The following is an 18066-nucleotide window of genomic DNA, read 5'->3' on the forward strand; positions in this document are numbered from 1 at the left end:
TGAAGAAAGTTCCTCAAATCGGAAGATCTGATCAACTTTCAGTTTCCAGTGCTCTATGGAGGGAAGGATAGATGCCAACCAATGTTTTGGAATTAGTAGTCGAGCTGCCATCAACAACTGTTTGAATAAAAAGGGCATGGAATGGTCTGTCTTGTCCAGATCAAGGTTAAGTAGGGCTTTACTCGCAGACATTTGTATCTTAGTCTTGCATATTGAGTTGCTTATCTGGAATATTTCCTCCCACCATACCTTAATAAGTGGACAGTTCCACCAAATGTGGAAGAAAGTTCCCCTATCTGCATTACATCTCCAACATACGTCAGAGGCTGTTACTGAGTACATGGAGGTAATATCAGGTGTTTTGTACCATCTGGTTAGGATCTTGTATCCATTCTCTTGTATGCGGACACACCTGGATGAACAATGCGGGGAAGACAATAAGTCCGGTAATATAGAATATGGTACTTCCTGTCCCAGATCCCTTTCCCAATGGTGGACAAAAGCTGGCTTAGTGGGGGTCGATGGAATGTTTATCCTTTTAAAAAGTTGTGATATTAGTTTCTTTGGTGGGGTTGGGCTAGATATTAGGACCTCAAACCATAGTAAAGGTCGATATATGTCACTTATCGTGATGTGTTGAGAGATAAATGCATGTATATAAGACGTGGATGAGATATGTCGGGGATCAGCATTAAGGATCTTTTGAAACTCCTTGAGCTTGACTAAGGAACCATTAAGATAAAAAAAAAGGTATAGTTGGAAGTGACGAGTCCCTCAAGTCTCTTGGGGTACATTCTATTACCTCGGGCAGTGCTGTTCCCAAAATATCGCTAATGGAAAGAAGAGGAGAGGGGAAGGGAATAGAACAATGAGATGATTGGAACCATTTCCACGCATTCAAAGTAGCTTGAATAATTGGATATGGTGAGGAAGGTAAGTTATATGTGCTTTTGTTACCCAATAGTAGAGATCTAAAAGGTTTATTCACAAATTCCTGTTCCATTGCAACCCAAGATTTTGTGTTACTGGGTCTGAGCCATTCTATTATTCTAGACAGCAGGACTGCCTTTCCATATAATTCTGGGTCTGGTAGGGCAATACCCCCGAACCGTTTAGGGTGCGATAGAAGTTCATAAGACAATCTTGCCTTCTTCCCTCTCCAAATAAATGAGCGAAATAGTTTTCTTAAGGTGTTATAATAGGTTTTGGGGACTGGAATGGGAAGAACCTGTTTTAGGTAGGTAAGGCGAGGAAGTATCAAGGACATTAGAAGGTTTTTTCGGCCAAACCAAGAAATAGTTGGTATGTCCAATTTGTCTATACTGGATGAGATGTCATTTAATAATGGGGTATAATTTAGTGTGAACAATTCCTTGGTGTTTGGGCTAATTTTGACCCCTAGGTATGTTAAATACAGGGAGGACCAGTTGAAGGGTGAGTTTCTTTTTAAGCAATTCTGAGTCGATTGGGGGATCCCCACACACACTACTAGTGATTTTTGCTTGTTAATTTTGAAATTGGAGAAGGAGCTATAAATATCTAGATGTTTTTGTATTATATGTAAGGAATCTTTGGGGTTGGAAGTCATGATCATGATGTCGTCGGCGAATGCGGCTACTTTGTGATCTTTGCCTCCCAACACCACTCCCCGAATACCCTTGTCTTCTCTCAGTTTTAGGAGAAGCGGTTCTAATGCCAGTACGAAAAGCAAGGGGGAGAGGGGGCAGCCCTGCCTAGTGCCGTTTTGGATAGAAAAGGGGTCTGATAGATCGCCATTGATCGAAACAGAAGCTGAGGCCTGAGCATACATTGCGAAGGTGGATTGCACAAAGGGATCAGGTAGGCCAAATCGACTAAGGACGTGTCTCAGGAAAGACCAGTTGATTCTGTCGAACGCTTTTTCTGCGTCCGTGCTCAGCAGAAGAAGAGGTCTAGAACGGTTTGCAGAGAGTTGCACTATGTTCAGTACTCTGACTGTATTATCTCTACCCTCTCTACCTTTGATAAAGCCTACCTGATCCCCGTGTACTAATGATGGAAGAAGAGCCGACAAATTATTAGCCAATAATTTTGCAAGCAGCTTAAGGTCGATATTGAGGAGGGAAATGGGTCTGTAATTGGCACATTGTTTAGGGTCTTTTCCCTCTTTAGGGATCAGGGTAATATGGACCTGTGTCATATCCATGGATAATTTTTCCCCTTGTAGGGTTAGGTTACAGACCTCCAGTAGATGGCGGAGTAAGCATTGTTGGTATGTTCTATAGTATTGGACAGGGAGGCCATCAGGGCCAGGGCTTTTTCCAGAGGGTGTCTGTTTTAAGGCAGTTGTGAGTTCTTTAAGAGTGAATGGGGAGGAAAGTATTTGTTTCTGGTCTTCGGGGATGGTTGGTAGTGAGAGTGTATCTAGGAAGGAGGATAATACAGAAGCATGTATTTCAGGAGAGAGCGTTTGGGGCAAGTTATATAGAGCTTCGTAAAACTCTCTAAATTGGATACCTATTTCTTTAGAGGAATATAGAGGAGAGCCTTGCGGGGATACTATTTGATGGATATAGTTTGTTGCTCTTCTATTCCTTATCCTGCTCATCATAAATTTGGATGTTTTATCTCCATGGGCGAAAAATTTGTGTTGCGAGTTCAGAAAGAGTTTGGTTGTGGATTGTTGTAGCATAGATTTCAATTCCGCTCTATAGCCAGACAACTCTTGAAGTTGTTGCTCGGAGAATGAACGTTTGTATAAGGATTCCAATTTTTGTATTTTCTGGCATAGAAAGTCTAGCTTCTTGTTCCTCTGTTTTTTTTGATAAGCACCCAAACTTATGAGATGTCCTCTAACAAAAGGTTTGTGGGCATCCCACACGGAGAGGGCAGACATATCAGGGTTTTTATTTAGGATAAAGTATTCCTTAAGAAGTTCAGCTATTTTGTCCCTAGTGTCCGGGTTCCCCAGTAAAGATTAATTTAGGCGCCATTTAAATTTGTATTGTTTGGGGATTGGTGCAGAGATTGATAGGAAGATAGGGGCATGGTCAGAGAGGTGAATGGACCCTATTTGAGGATTACTACAGTATTGAAGGTGTTCTTTGGACACAAAGAGGTAATCCAGGCGTTGATATGTGCCATGGACATTAGAGTAAAAAGTGTAGTCTGGTGTAGTAGGAAGGAACGTACGCCAAACATCTATAAGATGGAGATTCCAGAACCCTTCTCTAATGTACCTCAGTGTTTTAAGTGCTAGGGCTGATTTTGAGGTTGAGGAGTCTAGTTGAGGGTTTAAAGTGGCATTAAGGTCTCCTCCTACTATGGTCAGTCCCTCTACAAAAGAGTTTATGACAGGAAAAACCTTTGAAAACCAACTGTGGTGGCCAGTGTTAGGTGCATAAAGGTTAATAAATGTGTAAGTCTGAGGGCCAATATTGCCCTTGACCAATAAGTAGCGACCATCAGGATCCTGCAGATGAGAAGTGTAGCGGAAAGGGACTCTCCTCTGGAACCCAATACTCACTCCCCCTGAGGCAGAAGAGCTGCCACCACAGTGAAAAGACTGTGAAAAATGGCCATATGAAAGGTTAGGGTAGTGATTAAATTTAAAGTGCGTCTCCTGGAGGAGGAGGACAGTAGCTCCTGATTTGCGTAACAATGAGAAAACCTGACTCCTTTTTGATGGAGAATTAAAGCCTTTGACGCAAATGATAGGTCAACCATTGTGTTTAATGTGTTGAGCGTTACCTCGCTGAATGTCCTTCCCCCCCAGGAGTACGCGACTTTGCTGAAGATGCTGGGTGGAACTTGGATGAGCAGAGTGGAAACCAGAGGGAGCCTCTGTATCTGATGGAACCTTGGAGCACAAAATAAATGTACCTTCATAACAAAATAAACAAAACAACAATTAACAAATTGTCCTACATTTTTGTAGGCCAAACATTCAGTCATAGGGGGGAAAAAAAGGTCTATAGACCCAATAAATGATCTCTATCAAGAGGTAGTTGAGACCTGAACAGTAATATTGCATAACTGTAATATTGCATAACAATAATATTCAGTGTCTAAGCAATAGAAATAAAGTAAAGGTTAGGGGAACATACTGTAGTTATTCCTGTCTGGATTAAGCAAGATTGAAAGAATAGCAAAGATAGGATATGTGATAAAATGGAAGAACCTCACATTTCAGAGTGGATTTTAGTATGATAACTATAATCAGCAATCCACCATGTAGGTAAACGAAAAGCATAACTGGCGGATACTGAAAAGGTTTTACATTAGGCTTGGTTGAGTCTTTTAGGTGTCAGCTGGCGACTTCTTTTCCCGGATCTCTGTGCTTTGGGGGTCTGCTGCAGCACGAAGGGGGCGATTGTAGGGACCTCGGGTAGTCCGGCAAGGTCTTGGAACAGCTCCCAGTTTTCCACTCCCAACGGCGGGATTTGTAGCTGATCGTAGAGGTTTTCTAATTCCATGTAAGTGGAGATGTTATAGCGTCTTCCCTCCTGGGAAAAGGATATACCAAAAGGAAAGTTCCACTTGTATTGAATTTTGTGGGAGCGCAACCACTCCGTCAGTGGCTTCATGGCTCTGCGCTTTCTGAGAGTGGATGGGGCTAAATCTTGGTATACTGTTATCTGTGATCCTTCATAGAAAAAATCAGGACGATTTCTTGCCGCCTCTTGAATCGCCGTTTTAACTTAAAAATAAAAAAATTTACTGATTATGTCCCTAGGGGGATCTTCCGGTTTTGGCTTGGGGCGCAGTGCTCTATGGGCACGTTCTATGATTATCTCTTGCTCCAAATCAGGGCCTACAAGCTGGGAGCATATCGATAAAATCATGGAGGTTACGTCACCTGGCTGGGCTGCCTCAGGAATCCCTCTGAAGCGCAGGTTATTTCGGCGCCCCCTGTTCTCCTGGTCTTCCAGGGCGTTGTGCAGGTCGTTTAGGTAAGTGCCACATCTTTGGAAGGAGGCAGAGGTGGCCGTTTGGTGTTCCAGGATTGAGGCCTGATGAGATTCAAGTGCCTCTACTCTGTCCCCCACCTGTCTCATATCTTGCCGTAGTGCGGTAATTTCATCCATCACGGGCTCCATAGCCTTGCAGAGGGCCTGCTTTAAGTAGTGCCTGGTGATAGGGAGCGAACTGTTGTGGCAGGCCAAGGGTCAGCCACGTGATGATCGTTGCCTCGTGTTCAGGTGAATGACGTTGACGGAGGAAAATGACAGAAGTCTGAGTTTAGTTCAAAACCTTGTCAGGACCCTAACATAATGTGTCCTGCATCCTTTATTTATACACAGTTCAAAAGGGTGTAACCCCTCAAAGTAAAACATGATTGGTTTACAGACATTTCAAGTTTCACTTTTACAAAAATGTGTTAACTAATGAGTTTAGATTTTAAACTTTTACAAAAATGTGTTAACTAATGAGTTTAGATTTTTTAACAAGAGATGCATATTTTTGGTTAGTAGTACGTACAAAGCTTATCTTATCTTAACACACACAGTTCACTTCTATAGGTTTTTTTAGCTTATGCTTGTTCTTTTCCAAATGTCACCACATTGTATCACGTATACAGAGAAAATGAAACTATCTTATGAATTTTATATCCACTTTCAGAAAAGCTGGATAATTTCCTTAACATTTCCCTCCTTTTTTTCAATTTTTCTGTTCACGTGGTAGATGTTTTGCTCTGAAGGCTTCATTGTATCATGTGTGTGTGTTAACTACTAACCTGCCTGGACAAACAAATGACCCCTTAGACAGGCCGTACTTCACAGAGTATACAGATAAGCTGCATAGACCATGCGATGCAAGCATCGATTCCAGTCTGTCTAGTAGTTGTCATTTGATTAAGCATACATACATTTTATTAAAACCACATACGACACACAAACACACACTATCTAAGTGGACGACAACAGCAACTAGGGATATATCGCAGCACAGGAGCTTCAGACTGTCATCTCCAGGGCTGTTATGTCATCTATTTTCAAGGGAGGGAATTTCCCCTACTGCAATGAGAAATACACAACATTAGTAATTTCCAAGCAATTAGCAATACCAAAACCAGGCCTATCACTACCACTATAGGCTTCAGTAAATCAGAGATCATATTGTTGAACCAGACACCTATAGACCCCATCCAAGAAAAAGGGTTCCATCCTTCTTTAGCTATGTCTCTAGCCTTTTGTTGCAATTCCTTTACCTTATTCATGTGGGCCTCTATGGGATCATGTGAATCTTCAACCCAGGTGCAGCATTCTTCTCCTATGACAGCACAAGTCCCACCCTCTATAGCTAGGAGGTAGTCTAAGGCCATCCTATTTTGGAGAGCCACTTTCCTGACTTGTGCCAGTTCCTCATTAAGGGCATGGATTGAACTTGTGGTCTCATTAATAATTCCATCCATGATATTTGCATATTTGTTTAATTTATTTGCTAACTCAATTCCCCAACCTGTCCAAGAAGGGAACCACATCCAAGCTTTATCTGCTGATGTGAATAACTCTCGTTTGTTTCTAGTCATCCCAAGAAGAGTTTCAGGGGCATCGGTAAGTGAAATGTTTGTGCGTTGTCTGATGGCTGGGACAACTCTTCCTATGGTACAGTTGCCCCATGCCCCCATAGGGAGCCATGAGTAGGCTCTGTTACCACAAATGTAGTATAGTCCTTGTTTCAGGACTTTGGGAATCATCCTGCCGTGATGTCCCAGCCATTCCTGAAACCATATCATATTATCATACAATTTGGTCTCACAATTCCATTTGTCCTTGTCCTTCTTTTCTGGACAGGCACACCTGGGGGCACAAGAAACTTTCATAGTTGGACAGAAACACAAACTATTACAGTTAGTATTCATTATGTCACATGAAGTCTTCCTAAATTCCATATTGAATATCAGAGTAGCATTTCTACAATCTGTTTCCCCCACATATATCTGTGGTAAACTGACAAAGCGGCCCTTTATCTTAGCTATATGGTTCACATACATAGGCCCCAAACATATAGTGGGCGGAGAGATTATACCAGTAATCTCTAAGTATATCCCTTGATCAGAAACAGCATTATGTGAGGTGTGTTCTACATCTATTTGAACATCATAGCTATAGTCTGTGAGATTCAAATCATTCATAGAGATTGGAACACCTATCAGAGGGATTCCCTTGTAGCTGGCGGGGATATGAGAGCATATCCAACAGTCAGTAGTATTCAGCTGCTTGGCAGTCTGTTGATGTAGTTGCCAAATGGAATTTGTATGTTTTCCTCCTTTCACCTGCGCACAAAAACATAGAATACAAAGAAACAGGCAAGGCATTGCATGCATTGTGATAGTCTACTGATCCACGTTACTCTCACAACTGGTTGGATTTACAACCGTGGGGCTGCTCTCCTGTTCGTGACTGTCTGTCTTCAGAACCTTTTTGCAGTGACTTGCATGGACCCAGACTGGTCTCCCGTTCAGCTTGACGGCGGTGGGTGTGGTCAGTTGCACCTGATATGGACCGTCAAACCTTGGCTCCAGGGTCTTTCTTACGTGCCTCTTCAGGACTACCCAATCTCCAGGAACTAGAGAATGTGTACCTTCAAGAGAATTAGGATCTGGTATAGAAGAGAAAACACGTGAATGCACCTTTGACAGATGTTCATGCAATTCCACCAAATAAGAAGTCAGGGTAGAATAGTCTGCTTGCAGCTGCTGTGGAAAATATAACCCTGTCCTTGGTGCAGAACCAAACAAAATTTCAAACGGACTAAGCTTTTCTTGTCCCGCAGGAGTAGTGCGGATGGCATATAATACTACTGGTAAAGCTTCTACCCAGTTCATAGAGTCTAAATACTTTTGCAATTTTAATTTAATTGTCCCATTAAGTCTTTCCACCTTTCCGCTTCTTTCCGGGTGATAGGGAGTGTGCAGGGCTTGTGTGATCCCTAGGGTCTTCAGTATGTGTCCCATTATCTCCCCAGTGAAGTGGGTACCTCTGTCTGACTCTATCACCTCTGGAATCCCATATCTGCAGACTACCTCTGACAATATTTTCTTAGCAGTATTTTTGGCTGTAGCCGTAGTTACTGGCCAGGCTTCTGGCCAGCCTGAGAATACATCAATGGCTACAAGGACATACTCATATGTGCTCACCTTGGGTAGCTGTATGTAATCCACCTGCACTCTTTGAAACGGGTACAAGGGTTTGGGAGTGTGTTTCTTGGGGGTCTTTACAAACCTCCCAGGGTTATGTCTGGCACATGTAAGACAACCCTGAACAAACTTTTCAAAGAGGGTCTGAATTCCAGGTGCAAACCAATGTTCTAACACTAGTGCGCTCATAGCTCCTTTCGACAAATGAGTAGGGCCATGTGCTAAATTGGCCATCATCGGATACAAACTCTGAGGCAAACATGTTCTGCCATTTACCTGCCAGAGCTCTCCTGTCTTCGTGGCCCCCGCCTCCATCCATACCTTTTTGTCTTGAGGCGTTATCTGGGCCTGTAATTCCTGCAAGAGCGACAAATCTGGCATAGTTGGAAAAAATAATGTCAGGAGCGGCAGACCAGCTGCTTGTTTGGCTGCTTGGTCTGCTTGAGCATTTCCCACAGCTAGCGGATCATCTTGCTTCACATGGGCTGGCACTTTAACAATGGCTACCTCTGTGGGCAGCTCTAGGGCCTCTATGAGGCTCTGTACTGCTTCTGAATTTTTGATTGGTTTGCCCGATGAAGTCAGAAATCCCCTAGTTTTCCAGATAACACCAAAGTCATGTGCTACCCCGAAAGCATACCTGTAATCAGTGTAACAATTTATTCTCAGTCCCTTACCCATTGTACATGCGTCAGTGAGTGCCTTCAACTCCGCCTCCTGTGCAGACGCACAAGATGGGAGTGGGTTTTGTATGATTACCTTACCATCCTGGATTACCGCATACCCGGTGTCCTTGTTCGTCATTCCACCATCTGGAGCCATCTACAAAATACTCAGCATCAGGACTAGTTAATGGTGTTTCAGTAACATTTGGTAACCCTTTTGTTTCTGCAATCCATGACAGTTATGATTTGCAACTGGATCAGACATTTCTACTACTCCCACTTCCCCCTCCGCTTCTAAATCCACCGGCATCAAAGTAGCTGGATTTAGAACAGTACATCGCTGCAAGGTAATGTGGGGACTGAGGAGTGTCATCTCATATTTTGTGATTCTGGCTTGAGACAAATGTTTCAGCTTGGTGGTGTGTAGTAGTTCAGCAACTGAATGTGGTGCTTGTAAGGTAAGAGGGTGTTGTAGTACCAAGTCTTCCATCTTTAGCACTAATTCAGAGGCTGCAGCGACAGCTCTGAAACATGTGGGTAGTGCTCTGGCAATACAGTCCAAACTGGTAGAATAGTATGCTATGGGCCGCATACGGTCCCCGTGTTTCTGCGTCAGTACACCTGAGGCAAATCCCCCTTGCTCGTGACAATACAATGTGAAGTTTTGTTTGTAATTGGGGATGCCCAATGCTGGTGTTGTGGTGAGAGTGAGTTTTAATGCATGAAATGCACTCACAGCTTCTGATGTTAGTTCAAAGGTCTCTCCTTTGAGGCAGTCATATAGTGGCTGCATCATCTGAGAGCAATCCTTAATCCAGGGGCGACAGTAACTGACAAGTCCAATAAAGGCACGCAGAGCCCTTGGAGTACTTGGCAGGGGGTGCTGCTGTATAGCAGTAACCCTCTCAGTTGTGAGGTGTTTGGTACCTGGAGAAATACAGTGACCTAGGAAAATCACAGTAGATTTACAAAGTTGCAGCTTCTCTTTGGAGGCTTTACAACCATTTTCAGCAAGGAAAATAAGCAAAGATAAAGTCTCTTCATTACACTGTTCAGAGCTGTGACAACAAAGCAACAGATCATCAATATATTGTAAAAGAACAGTGTCCGGATAGGCCGGCTGCCAGGACTGCAACACAGAATGTAGAGCAGTAGAGAAAATATCAGGGGAATTGGCAGCCCCTTGTGGTAAAACGACCCATGCATATTGCTTGTGACGGAAAGTGAAAGCAAAATAGGGCCAGCATTCTTCATCTAAAGGAACAGAGAAGAAAGCATTTGCAAGATCAATGACAGAAAAAGATGTGGCATCTATGGGCACTTGGTTTAACAGCGTGTGTGGATTGGGCACTTGTGGTGTATTTATGACAGTTACAGCATTCACTGCCCTTAAATCATGTACCATATGATAGACTGGAGGCTGACCCTTCACAGTCTGTTTCTTCTTTACAGGAAATAGGGGTGTATTAAAGGGGCTTTTTATAGGGATTATTAGCCCTTTCCCCAAAAGATATTTCAGATCATTTGCAATAGCATCCTCCTGTGAAGAATTTAGTGGGTACTGACGCACACATGGCAGCTTAATGCCAGGTTTCAGCTGCACAACCACCGGAGTTACTGGTAGCCTGCCTACATCTGTCTTGGAAGTCGCCCACAAATGTGATGGCACTTCAGACAGCCAATCTGGGGGTGTAATCTTAAAGGTAGAGGAGGCACTAAGTGTCATTAAGGACATAAGTGCACACAGAGTCTCTTCAGGCACAGAGGCTGTAATTTGGGGTTTTCCTGAAGAGAAATCCACAGATGCCCTCATAGCACTGAGTACGTCAGTCCCCAGCAAATTGTATGGACTATCTGAGCTTACCAACACACGCGTGACAATAGATAAGGCATCATGAATATTAAGTTTAACAGGCTTTGTTAGTGGGAGTTTAACAGTTGTTCCCTCAACCCCTTGACAATAAATGTAATCTGAGGAGATAAGCTCTTCAGGCACATATTTTTCTTGTATTAGGGTATGGGCTGCTCCTGTGTCTACCAAAAATTCAATTGAATTCCCCGTGTCCTCACATGTGGATGTGATAATTAGTTGTGGACCTGGGGTTGCGTCAAGGGGGTAGCTAACGTTGAGGGAACTCACAGGATTGCCGTCACTTCATTGAGAGGTCCGGGCAGTAGCTTTACCTCTCCGGGGACATTTGACTGAGTAATGCCCTTTTTTCCCACAATTCCAGCATGTTACTTGGTCCCAGTTACGTGGAGACTGATCCCCACCTGGTACTCTTTCCTAGAACCTGCCTTTAGGTTTAAAAGGTTGGTTAGCCATTATTGGCTTTTTTTTTATTTTGTAAGTCTAGCTCAGCTCCCTTTGCTATGGCCACTAGATCAGGGAACTGGCAGGTCCGCCAATCAGGGCGAGCCTTCTTTACAGCATCCTGTATGGGTGCTTTTAATCCAGACATGAATGTATGTTTTAGTAGTCTCATGTCCTTACTGTCTCCTGTCTCATACCCATAGTCAAGCCAGAGCTGTTCTAAAGCTGTGGCATAGTCAGCTACAGTTTGCTTAGCGTCTTGTGTTTGCATCATAAAAGTGTCAGTCTGATTGTCCTGTTGCTCTTTTACCCAGGGTTTAAGGGCCATGATAAATTCCTGGCCTGACTGGTCTGTCGCCTTATCCACAGGGACAGTACCAGGGGCCTTTGCCATCATTTGATTCTTAAGTACTTCCCCTCCTTTAGTCTCTAAAAGACTCTCCAGATCCGCCCAAGTGGCTTTATATGCGGTCTGGATACTTTCCAATTTACGAAGGAAAGTACTGGGGACAGTACGGGGGTCTGGCAAAGTGTTACACATAGCCAGCAATTCACTAGGAGTCCATGGCCTATAAACCTCATAATCATGTGTTTCCAGTTGCCCAGCTTTTACTGTGGGGAGGGTTTTATTGACTAATGGGTATAAGCCCACACGAGAGTGTGGCTTGGGCCTCCCACAGGCTGAGCATCTCTCTCTTGAGTCTGGGTTCTGTTGTCCACAATTAGGACAAGTCCACCCCTCCGGGCTTTTATATGGAAGTGGTGCTGTTGGAGTGAGAGATTTTTGTGGTTTATGGGGGATAATACACCGTACTTCAGAAGGGATGTTTAATTCTTTTGTTGGCAATTTAATTTCATCCCATATTTCATACATAGTCCCTTTGTCAGTGTCTTTTGCCTTATGGGCAGTCAAAGTCATTCCCTGGGCTACATCATACCACATTGTGGCCTGGTCATATTTGTTATGGTCTTCCAACCACCCCTTAAAATTAGTGAGAAATTTCTGCCATACTGGTTCATCCAATGTTCCATTCACACCTGCTCCCAATTTATTTAGCATTTGTCTACAGTCTTTGGTTGCTTCAGTGCCCTTTGCATATTGCATAATATTAATTGCAGAGACCCATTTCTCTGCTCCCTTCTCAGAGGAACGCTTACTCTGTGTAGCCCCCATCATGTGGGTGGCTCCTTGTAATTCACTATCCAGGTACGCGCACACCTGGTGAATTACAACAGTGCTGTGGACACACTTCCGAGGCAGCACTATCAGTAGTCCCGTGGACACACTTCCGAGGCGGCACTACTAGTGGTGCCGTGGACACACTTCCGAGGCGGCACCACTTTTTCTACTACCAGTGGTGCTGTGGGCACACTTCCGAGTCAGCACTGATCCACTGGTCTGGCAATACTACAATATAGTCTTGCCCTCACACAGAGTAATTCACACGTCCTCTCTGGGGTTACCCGCTGGAAACCCCTTAAACCCTTCTACGTTCTTTCTATGGCACAGGAAGCAAACAATTACTGCAATCCAAATGATTATAACTGCAACCACCCAATCCAAACTGGTATCATAATACCCACGCATGTATACACTGTACAGCACAGGAATTGGCAACAATGCAGTAATTCTTCCTCACACAATTTCAGCAGGCACTCAGTACATGTGAAACCACACAGTATGACATAACATTGAAACAACCCCTGACCTCAGGCGCCTTTTCAGGTACCAACAAGGAACTGCAGGGCCCCTATCCAATCCTACCGGACAGCTTTTATACACTGCCCCTTCTCACAGCCTCCTCCAGGATAGGTCTGTCAACCCTTTCTCCACCAGAACCAGAGGCCTCCAGAGTCAGGGACCGGACAAGCCAGTCAGCGAGCTCTAGACTTTCAGCTTGGCTCAGGAGGAGCAGGGTCAGACCCCTCCAAGATTCAGCTTATCTCAGCCACTCACACATTCGTGCATTCATACGCCTAAAGACAGTTTTGCACATATAGGGGAAATAATTCATTCACCAGAACACGGTACAGGCACCACTTTCACACACCACACTGCAGAACAGCGAGCAGAGCTCAGGAGACAGGTAGTAACACAATGGGTTACTTACCGCGGTCTTCCTGGGTCCTGGTCTCCATATCACGATCTGCAGCTAGGAGCGTTGTTGTAGTGCCCGCAATTCTCCACCAGAAAATGTTGTGGCAGGCCAAGGGTCAGCCACGTGATGATCGTTGCCTCGTGTTCAGGTGAATGACGTCGACGGAGGAAAATGACAGAAGTCTGAGTTTAGTTCAAAACCTTGTCAGGACCCTAACATAATGTGTCCTGCATCCTTTATTTATACACAGTTCAAAAGGGTGTAACCCCTCAAAGTAAAACATGATTGGTTTACAGACATTTCAAGTTTCACTTTTACAAAAATGTGTTAACTAATGAGTTTAGATTTTTTAACAAGAGATGCATATTTTTGGTAAGTAGTACGTACAAATCTTATCTTATCTTAACACACACAGTTCACTTCTATAGGTTTTTTTAGCTTATGCTTGTTCTTTTCCAAATGTCACCACATTGTATCACGTATACAGAGAAAATAAAAACATCTTATGAATTTTATATCCACTTTCAGAAAAGCTGGATAATTTCCTTAACAGAACCCTTGCCCTGCGGTTCCTCCGTGTCACTGTCTTCCTCCGATCTTTCCAGCGGCCGCTCTATATTTTTCTGTGAGTGTGCAGTCGCCATCTTTGAGTCCTGTGCTACATAAGCTTAGGCCACCTTTTTTAGGAATTTATCCATCTCTCCTGGCGTAGCTTGCACTTTGTTGGAGGTAGAATGGTCCCCAGCTCTAGCGTTCCCAATCTTTACCATTTTTAGCTGTGTTCAGGCAATATAATAGGCAATATAATAGCTAAGATCGCTATATATAGAGATCAGTGTTGCAGAGCTCAGGGAAGTGCGGCCATCTCAGACCGGAGCAAGCTCCGCCCCCCCACGAACCCCCTTTTGCCGTGAATGAACCCCTGCTCTGCATTGCTGACAGGGAACTAAATCTCTCAAAATCCTCTGTTGTATTGCTGGGTGACAAGAACCCCCTTTTGCCGTGAATGAACCCCTGCTGTGCCTGGGTGACAGGGGCCTAAATCTCTCAAAATCATCTGTTGTATTGCTGGGTGACAAGAACCCCCTTTTGCCGTGAATGAACCCCTGCTGTTCCTGGGTGACAGGGGCCTAAATCTCTCATGACAAGAACCCCCTTTTGCCGTGAATAAACCCCTGCTGTGCCTGGGTGACAAGGGCCTAAATCTCTCAAAATCCTCTGTTGTATTGCTGGGTGAGAAGAACCCCCTTTTGCCGTGAATGAATCCCTGCTGTGCCTGGGTGACAGGGGCCTAAATCTCTCAAAATCCTCTGTTGTACTGCTGGGTGACAAGAACCCCCTTTTGCCGTGAATGAACCCCTGCTGTGCCTGGGTGACAGGGGCCTAAATCTCTCAAAATCGTCTGTTGTATTGCTGGGTGACAAGAACCCCCTTTATCGGTGAATTAACCCCTGCTGTGCATGGGTGACAGGGGACTAAATCTCTCAAAATCGTCTGTTCTATTGCTGGGTGACAAGAACCCCCTTTTGCCGTGAATGAACCCCTGCTGTGCCTGGGTGACAGGGGCCTAAATCTCTCAAAATCCTCTGTTGTATTGCTGGGTGACAAGAACCCCCTTTTGCCGTGAATGAACCCCTGCTGTGCCTGGGCGACAGGAGCCTAAATCTCTCATCATCGGCTGTTCTATTGCTGGGTGACATGACCCTTCTTTTGCCGTAAATGAACCCCTGCTGTGCCTGGGTGACAGGGGTCTAAATCTCTCAAAATCCTCTGTTGTATTGCTGGGTGACATGAACCCCCTTTTGCCGTGAATGAACCCCATTCATTCACGGCAAAAGGGGGTTCGTGTCACCGAGGAATAGAACAGAGGATTTTGAGAGATTTAGGCCCCTGTCACCCAGGCACGGGTGACAGGGGCCTAAATCTCTCAAAATCCTCTGTTCTATTCCTCGGTGACATGAACCCCCTTTTGCCGTGAATGAACCCCTGCTCTGCATTGCTGACAAGGGCCTAAATCTCTCAAAATCCTCTGTTGTATTGCTGGGTGACATGAACCCCCTTTTGCCGTGAATAAACCCCTGCTGTGCCTGGGTGACATGGGCCTAAATCTCTCAAAATCGGCTGTTCTATTGCTGGGTGACATGACTCTTCATTTGTCGTGAATGAACCCCTGCTGTGCCTGGGTGACAGGGGTCTAAATCTCTCAAAATCCTCTCTTGTATTGCTGGGTGACATGAAACCCCTTTTGCCGTGAATGAGCCCCTTCTGTGCCTGGGTGACAGGGGCCTAAATCTCTCAAAATCGTCTGTTGTATTGCTGGGTGACATGAACTCCCTTTTGCCGTGAATGAACCCCTGCTGTGCCTGGGTGACAGGGGCCTAAATCTCTCAAAATCCTCTGTTGCATTGCTGGGTGACAAGAACCCCCTTTTGCCGTGAATAAACCCTTGCTGTGCCTGGGTGACAGGGGCCTAAATCTCTCAAAATCCTCTGTTGTATTGCTGGGTGACATGAACTCCCTTTTGCCGTGAATGAACCCCTGCTGTGCCTGGGTGACAGGGGCATAAATCTCTCAAAATACTCAGTTCTTTTGCTGGGTGACAAGAACCCCCTTTTGCCGTGAATTTAGCCCTGCTCTGCATTGCTGACCGGGGCCTAAATCTCTCAAAATCCTCTGTTCTATTGCTGTCAGACATGAACCCCCTTTTGCCGTGAATGAACCCCTGCTCTGCATTGCTCACAGGGATCTAAACTCTCAAAATCCTCTGTTGTATTGCTGGGTGACAAGAACCCCCTTTTGCCGTGAATGAACCCCTGCTGTGCCTGGGTGACAGGGGCCTAAATCTCTCAAAATCATCTGTTGTATTGCTGGGTGACAAGAACCCCCTTTGGCCGTGAATGAACCCCTGCTGTGCCTGGGTGACAGGGGCCTAAATCTCTCAAAATCCTCTGTTGTACTGCTGGGTGAGAAGAACCCCCTTTTGCCGTGAATGAACCCCTGCTGTGCCTGGGTGACAGGGGCCTAAATTTCTCATATTCTTCTGTTCTATTGCTGGGTCACAAGAACCCCCTTTTGCCGTGAATAAACCCCTGCTGTGCCTGGGTGACAGGGGCCTAAATCTCTCAAAATCCTCTGTTGTACTGCTAGGTGAGAAGAACCCCCTTTTGCCGTGAATGAACCCCTGCTGTGCCTGGGTGACAGGGGCCTAAATTTCTCATATTCTTCTGTTCTATTGCTGGGTCACAAGAACCCCCTTTTGCCGTGAATAAACCCCTGCTGTGCCTGGGTGACAAGAGCCTAAATCTCTCAAAATCCTCTGTTCTATTGCTGTCGGACATGAACCCCCTTTTGCCGTGAATGAACCCCTGCTCTGCATTGCTGACAGGGAACTAAATCTCTCAAAATCCTCTGTTGTATTGCTGGGTGACAAGAACCCCCTTTTGCCGTGAATAAACCCCTGCTGTGCCTGGGTGACAGGGGCCTAAATCTCTCAAAATCGTCTGTTGTATTGCTGAGTGACAAGAACCCCCTTTTGCCTTGAATGAACCCCTACTGTGCTTGGGTGACAGGGGCCTAAATCTATCAAAATCATCTGTTGTATTGCTGGGTGACAAGAACCCTCTTTTGCCGTGAATGAACCCCTGCTGTGCCTGGGTGACAGGGGCCTAAATCTCTCAAAATCCTCTGTTCTATTGCTGGGTGACATGAACCCCCTTTTGCCGTGAATGAACCCCTGCTGTGCCTGGGTGACAGGGGCCTAAATCTCTCAAAATTGTCTGTTGTATTGCTGGGTGACAAGAACCCACTTTTGCCGTGAATGAACCCCTGCTCTGCATTGCTCACAGGGAACTAAATTTTGTGAAAACATCTGTTACTGATCGGAAGATGTGCGACCACAAGCGCACGCTGATGATAGCCTTCCCACCTGACAGTGGGGGCACAGTGGAAGCACAAGGCGAAGGCAGAGGAGGAGGAAGAGGTTGCCAATGTAGTTGGGGCACCACCAGCACCTGAGAAGGCAGGGTTAGCATTGCCAAAATGTGGAAAAGCTTTGTCAGCCTAGGAGGTGCTGACCTGACCTGCAGCCAGTGTATAGTGTGAACGTGTGTTTAGCACGGCAGAGAGCATTATCACAGGCCGCGGCCAATGTGGACAAGCTTACGTTTATTAAAATGAACCAGGCATGGATCCCACAGGACTTGTCCGTGCCTTGTGCAGAATAGACATTTATACCAGCCTCAACCATCCATTCTTGTATTCAAGTGCACTTATTCTTTGTTTTATTTTGTTATATGTCCCAATATTTTGGGGGATACCCCAATTTAAAAATAAAAATAACACAAATCAGTGTTGGCTACCTATTCCTCTTTCACCGCAGCTTCCACCTACACAGCCACGTCAACCTACACCACCACATCCACCCATACACTGCCTCCTCAACCTCCTACTCCTAGATCCAGATTGTTATTTTTAATTTTTCTGTATTTTATGTTATTTTAAGTCATTTCCCTATCCACATTTGTTTGCCGAACAGTTGTCATGCTCTTAAGCACATTTTGGTGCCTTTTGCAGCCCTCTAGCCATTTTCAGGACTATTTTAGAGCCATTTTAGTGCCCAAAAGTTCGGGTCCCCATTGACTTCGACAGGCCGAACCTGTCGAACCCGGACATCCAGGTGTCCGCTCAACTCTAGTAAACATCACTGTATAATAAATGTAGTCTGTGGGTGCTCAATGTGGTCATTGGCCAGACTCATCTGACATCCGACTACCACATTTAAATAATCACACATAATAACCCTGTTTACGTGATGAATATCCCTTATTGATCAACTTGATAAAAAAAATATAGAATAAAATAAAATAA

General features: G+C 44.9%; 1 protein-coding gene across 1 annotated transcript; it reads right to left on the reverse strand.

Annotated features, from left to right (window-relative positions):
• Positions 1-5741: 5741 nt before the first annotated feature.
• Positions 5742-13243, reverse strand: LOC121001696 (endogenous retroviral envelope protein HEMO-like). Its single transcript, XM_040432873.1, has 2 exons — positions 13213-13243; positions 5742-7584 (listed from the first exon to the last, which is right to left on the reverse strand). Exon 2 carries the CDS (start codon positions 7307-7309, stop codon positions 5975-5977), a length of 1335 nt encoding a protein of 444 aa, XP_040288807.1. The 5' UTR covers positions 7310-7584; positions 13213-13243; the 3' UTR covers positions 5742-5974.
• Positions 13244-18066: the final 4823 nt, after the last annotated feature.

This window comes from Bufo bufo, chromosome 5, assembly GCF_905171765.1.
Source record: "Bufo bufo chromosome 5, aBufBuf1.1, whole genome shotgun sequence".
NCBI lineage: Eukaryota > Metazoa > Chordata > Amphibia > Anura > Bufonidae > Bufo > Bufo bufo.